This window comes from Helianthus annuus, chromosome 6, assembly GCF_002127325.2.
Source record: "Helianthus annuus cultivar XRQ/B chromosome 6, HanXRQr2.0-SUNRISE, whole genome shotgun sequence".
NCBI lineage: Eukaryota > Viridiplantae > Streptophyta > Magnoliopsida > Asterales > Asteraceae > Helianthus > Helianthus annuus.
The window spans coordinates 43,760,031-43,766,218 of NC_035438.2; the positions used below are offsets into that span (position 1 = coordinate 43,760,031).

The window sequence follows — 6,188 nt, forward strand, 5'->3', positions numbered from 1 at the left end:
ATGTTTATTACTATTACTATTACTATTCTTATTTAAAACCCAAACAAAAAAGTGTCTTCTGCATAATCAAAATAAAGTTATATAGCCATTCAAATATCACAATTGTTTTGCAACAACAACAAAATCAAAAAATTACAAAAAAAAAAAAAATCAAAACAATACAAAAAAAAAAAAAACAAGAGGTGGTTTTAGAATTCTAGGGGGTTGTTTTTAATTAACACGACGCAGGTTCCTGTGGTTGTTCATCCATACCCTAAAAACCTGTTTAGTGACCCCGATGGCCATGCAAAATTCTAAAACCATCTCTTCATCTTTCTTTAGCAACTTCCATCCTATTTTTTCAGCAAATGATAGCATTTCTTTCTTTTGATTGTCCGAAAACTTTGATCGGACTCTTTTAGTCCTCCGATTATTTATTATGGGTTGTGGGTGTAAGCTTGTAGGTGGGTAGTAGGATGAAATTGGTGATGGAGATAGTGGTGGTGAACTTGGAGTGTTGTTGCTCCTTGGCATGTCGGAGGTCTGTGGGCGATGGAGGTAATGCGGTAGGAATGGGTACTGGATGACATGATTGTATGGTGGGTAGTGGTGTTTAGTTTGATGATGGAAGCTGCGATGACAACCACAAGCATTGCAGTATATATAACGTGAAGCGGATGTGAATGAGGGCATAAATTCTCCACATCCGTCAAGAACATGCTTACCTTTGCTAGCGGCATAATTCTTGTTACATTTGCCGTACGCGAATCCCATTAGTGGCGATGGTTGGTAGACACCAATAGGTGGCTCAACTGCAGAACCACCAACGTTGGTGGTGGCAGTGGTTGGTGATGGTGGTAGGAAGTCCATAAGTACGCTTGGATTTGGGTAAGGATGTATGTTTGGATTTGGGTTAAGGATGGAGTAGGGAGGGGTGGGTATTTATGCATGGAATAGTGATATGATAGTAAATGAGAATTAATGACAAAGAGACAAAAACAAAAAAAAATGATGAATTTCTTTTTTGTTAAAATCCGTATTAGCAATTTAATATATAACTAATTAATGGAAAATAAAACGAAATCAATGTGACCCCGCGCTTCGCGGCGGATTTTGTCTGTAAAAGAGCGACGTTATTTTCGTGTTATCTTTAGACTAATTTGTTAATGCAGCTAATATATCAATTTTCAATGACCAATTTGTTAAGCAATTTGAAAACCATATTTCAATGACATTTATCAACATAAATAGTGAATTATTATTTACTGTGTATTTTGTCAGTTAAAAAATGACTCCATACAAAAATCTATTAAATTTTAATTTCATGAAAAGCAAATAGAAAGGAGCTACATATGTACTTGATTAACAATTCAAATCACTTAATCTACCAGTAATTTTTATTTTAAAAAAACTAAAACAATATTGTATCTATAACTTAATAAAAAGGTATAGTATAATTAGTGTGCTGACTTAATAGCAGTTAAAGAGGCTATTGGACAAGTGTCCTACAGGGGGCAAACGTAGACCAATCAAGAAAAAAGAAACAAAAAGGGGGGAAAACATAAAAAAGGCAAAAACCAAAAAAAAAAAAAAAGAGAAGCATCACTAGAAACATAAAAGACAAAAACCAAAAAACCAAAGAAAAAAAAAAAGAAAAGCAAATCACTAATGTTCGCTACAGTGATTTTGCTTTTGAAAATTGTTATATATAATAATAATAATTATAAAACTACTTACTTCTATACCTCTATAGTCATCTTAAGAGAATTTGGTCGCATGCCTAATTCCATACGTGTATCGTCATTTTACCCCATGGATGTTATATCCGTAAATGCATTGTTTATGCAAACCAAATAGTAACTGTATCCAACACCGATATACTTAATTAACTGAAAAATGTTATCTAGGTTCGTAGATGTGTGTCGCATATCACCCCCTTCTGATCGTGTATGATAGTTGTATTTTTCCTATAAAATATCTGAAGATGTCGACAAAAATCTCATTTAAACCGGTACTTGTTCTAAACTCATGTTATAAGAGAGCTTTTGGATCACTAGACCAATTGATTTATCTGCTTGGTTCGTTATATATGTATCAACTACTTAAAGTGGTGATATGTGTGATTTTACAACCTAACTGTTGGTAGATAGGTTATATGATAAATGATCAATGGTTAGGTGTAGCTAGTGTGAGATAAATAGAAGCTCGTAGTTCTACATGTCACACTATAGTTTAAACTTTAAAGAGACATTGTTTATAATCTAGGCATCTCAAACTACATAATATAAGTTAGCGGATTAATTGACGTTGCAAAACGGCCTAAACTTGGGGGTCTCATTTGTTGGATTTACTCTTTGACATATAATTCTTAGACCATAAATTTCATAAATACGCAACAAAAAACTTTAAACAAACATCTGTAACTAAACACATGGTCAAAATATAACATTCATTGAAACCAACACTGAAGAGCTCACGAACTATCCAATTTTAATGTGATGCTCATACTAAAAGTCAGTTATACTGAGTGAGTTCTTGTTTAATATGTGTCGCAACCCTTGTTCCCTAACAACCGGGAACGAGCGGCCGCGACCAGTTTGGGTGGTATCCGTGTTTTATCCATTTTGGCAGCGAAAATTTCATCAGGACCGTAGTTAGGAAATTATTTATCAGAGTAAAATACCACGCTTTTAATATATTAAACACATGGGAAAAACCCAAGTTTCAAGTACACACATTTTCATAGGGGTAAATCCTATTTTATTTAATAAAACATCTCTTTATTTTTAGGTAACTTTATTGCCACTTTTCTAAGCCTTCAGTGCTGTCCAGCTGGCTTCTATTTGGCTTTCACATTTTGTTACCTGAAACACGTTTAAAAACATTTTGTCAGTGGAAAATACTAGTGAGTGAATCCCATTTTAATCAAGTTTAATAAAGACCATTGTACAGTATTGAGGGCGATCGCGCAATTACATTTGTTTCCATCTATTCAATTACCACCCACGGTACTGTCAACCCGACTTGTGGTCATGTTACTCCTCGCAAGGCAGTAACAAATTTTGTATACAAAACCCCAACATACCGATGATAATTGTAGAAACAAATACTAAATAACTGTTTAATATATTATTAATTGTGTGAGGTTTTGTAAAAACAATTTGCAAAAAGGAGATTACTCACATTGCTGTCTTAGGTTTTCTGTAAGGGTTTCCTGGTGATTATCTATAATTTACACAAATACACACGTGTTAGTATAATAACCCAATATTTATATTAATGATACCCTCCCCGAGACGGCATTCCAATGACTACGTCGGGCAGAACCACGACAATCGTTACGGAACCCTGGATCAATCGGGCAGCGTATCTAATACGTAACCGGGGTTATGATACTTACAATGGAGCAGAACTTCGTTATTTAGGGGGTATTATACCCGAAAATTATAATTGCTATTCAGAAATTAGAGAGGGAGCTCGAGAGATGAACGAATTCGACTGAAGACTGGAGGTCTCCATTTATAGGGCCAGATTTCGAGTTTTACGCGGCCCGCGTAAGACGTAGCTAAGGGCTACGCGACCCGCGAGGCTCCCTAGGGTAGGCCCTAAGGTTGCTGATTCGGAACAAAGACTCCACACGCGTTATGCCACATGGCACCTCAGGGTGCGACCCTGGTCTCAAGCTGTCGTGGCCCGCGTAGCTCAAGGGGATGGCTTACGCGCCCCGCGAGAGACCATAAAAACTTGTTTTTATTTTATTTTTATAAAAATAAAGGTATCGCGAGTCCGTTTTCGCGTATGGGGTGCATTTTAAGACATATTGAGATATTTTAATATATATTAGGGGTGTCGGAAAATATTTTGGAGGGTTGTTATATCCTCCCCACCTTGTTTTAGAGCTCGTCCTCGAGATCTATTGAAATAAGTGTGGATATTTCCTTTGCATTTCCGATTCAAGCTCCCATGTGTATTCTGGTCCTATTTTGGAGTCCCATTTCACTTTGACCAGAACTAATCTCTTGTGCTTGAGGTTCTTAACTTTCCTGTCTTCAATTTGTAAAGGTCTTTCTACAAATTTTAACTGCTCATTTACCTCTATATCTTTAAGAGGTACTATCAGTGATTCATCAGCTAAGCATTTCTTGATATTAGATACATGAAATACATCATGTATCCCTGCCATTTCCTCTGGCAGTTGTAGCTGATAGGCTACAGGTCCTATTCTTCTAATAATCTCAAAAGGTCCAACATACCCGGGACTTAGCTTTCCCCTCTTGATGAATCTTACCATTCCTTTCCAAGGAGAGACTTTTAATAATACCTTGTCTCCTACCTGAAATTCTAGTGGCTTCCGTCTGTTATCAGCATAACTCTTTTGTTGATCACGTGTGGCTTTCAATCTTTCCTTGACTTGAATGATCTTGTCAGTCGTTTCTTGTACTATCTCAGGTCCAGATAGATGCTTTTCCACAATTTCTGCCCAACAGACTGGGGTTCGGCACTTTCGTCCATAAAGTGTTTCGAATGGTGCAGCATTGATACTTGTGTGATAACTGTTATTATAAGTAAATTCTATTAATGGTAAGTGATCGTCCCAATTACCTCCGAAATCAATTACACAAGCTCTAAGCATGTCTTCCATTGTCTGAATTGTCCTTTCGCTTTGTCCGTCCGTTTGAGGATGATAAGCTGTGCTTAGATTTACCTTGGTTCCCATTGCTTTTTGGAAACTTGTCCAAAAATGAGAGGTAAAACGACTATCTCTGTCAGAAACAATTGATAAAGGAATTCCATGTAATGAAACTATTTCATTTACATACAACTTAGGTAATTGTTCCATACTGAAAGTTTCCTTCATTGGTAGGAAATAAGCTGACTTAGTTTGCCTGTCTATAATCACCTAGATTGTATCATTACCTTTTCTTGTTTTGGGTAATTTGGTAACAAAATCCATTGTTATCAATTCCCATTTCCAAACAGGCATTTCCAACTGTGTAACAAACCTGAGGGTTTCTGGTGTTCAACTTTAACTTGTGAACAAGTTAAACACTTAGAAACATAAGCTGCTATATCCTTTTTCATTCCTATCCACCAAAAATTCTTTTTTAAATCCTGATACATCTTATCACTTCCAGGATGCATCGTATACTTAGACTTATGGGCTTCTTCTAATATACGGTGGCGTAGGTTTCCTAATTTAGGTATCCACATTCTTTTCTTATGGAATCTCCAAATTCCATCTGTTCCTTGTTCTAATTCCTTGATCATTCCTTTTAATTTTTCAGTGTCATCCTTGATTACTGATTCTTGTGCTTTTCTAATTTGCTCATTTAAATCTACTTGTAGATTTAACTGAAGAGAACGTATCCTTTTTGGCTTTTCATGATACTTCCGACTTAAAGCATCAGCCACTACATTCGCTTTTCCTGCATGATACTGGATATTGCAATCATAATCGCTAAGAATTTCCATCCAGCGTCTTTGCCTCATATTTAGCTCTTTTTGCCCGAAGACATACCTTAAACTCTTATGATCAGTAAAAATGGTAAACTTACTACTGTAAAGGTAATGTCACCAAATCTTAAGGGCAAAAATTATAGCTCCTAATTCTAGATCATGGGTTGAATAGTTTTCTTCATGATTCTTAAGTTGTCTAGATGCGTAAGCTATAACCTTTTGTCGTTGCATCAATACACATCCATAACCTAACTTAGAAGCGTCACAATAGACTACAAAGTCTTCAGTTCCTTCTGGTAACGCTAGTATGGGTGCATGGGTTAGTCTTTGCTTAAGAATTCTAAAGGATTCTTCTTGTTTTGGTCCCCATTCAAACTTTACAGACTTACGAGTTAACTTAGTTAAAGGAATGGCTATTCTAGAAAAATCTCGAATAAATCTTCTATAATAACCGACCAATCCTAAGAAACTTCTAACCTCAGTTGGTGACTCAGGGGTTTTCCATTTAGTAATTGCCTCGATCTTGGTGGGATCTACATGAATTCCTTCATGATCGACTAAATGTCCAAGAAACTGTACTTGTTCTAACCAAAACTCGCATTTTGAAAACTTGGCATAAAGCTTTTCTTTCCTTAATAAACTTAAAAGTGCGTGCAAATGCCTTGCATGACCCTCTTTACTTTTAGAGTAGATAAGAATATCATCTATAAAGACAATTATAAATTTATCTAAATATGGCTTACATATTCGGT

General features: G+C 36.0%; 1 protein-coding gene across 1 annotated transcript; it reads right to left on the reverse strand.

Annotated features, from left to right (window-relative positions):
- Window positions 1-210: 210 nt before the first annotated feature.
- On the reverse strand, window positions 211-849 carry LOC110944678 (zinc-finger homeodomain protein 10). Its single transcript, XM_022186330.1, has one exon. The coding sequence runs from the start codon at window positions 847-849 to the stop codon at window positions 211-213; it is 639 nt and encodes a 212-aa protein (XP_022042022.1).
- Window positions 850-6,188: the final 5,339 nt, after the last annotated feature.

Bases quoted from the DNA above. Each gene is read 5' to 3' on its own strand.
- LOC110944678 (XM_022186330.1), bottom strand. From the start codon at position 849: ATGGACTTCCTACCACCATCACCAACCACTGCCACCACCAACGTTGGT.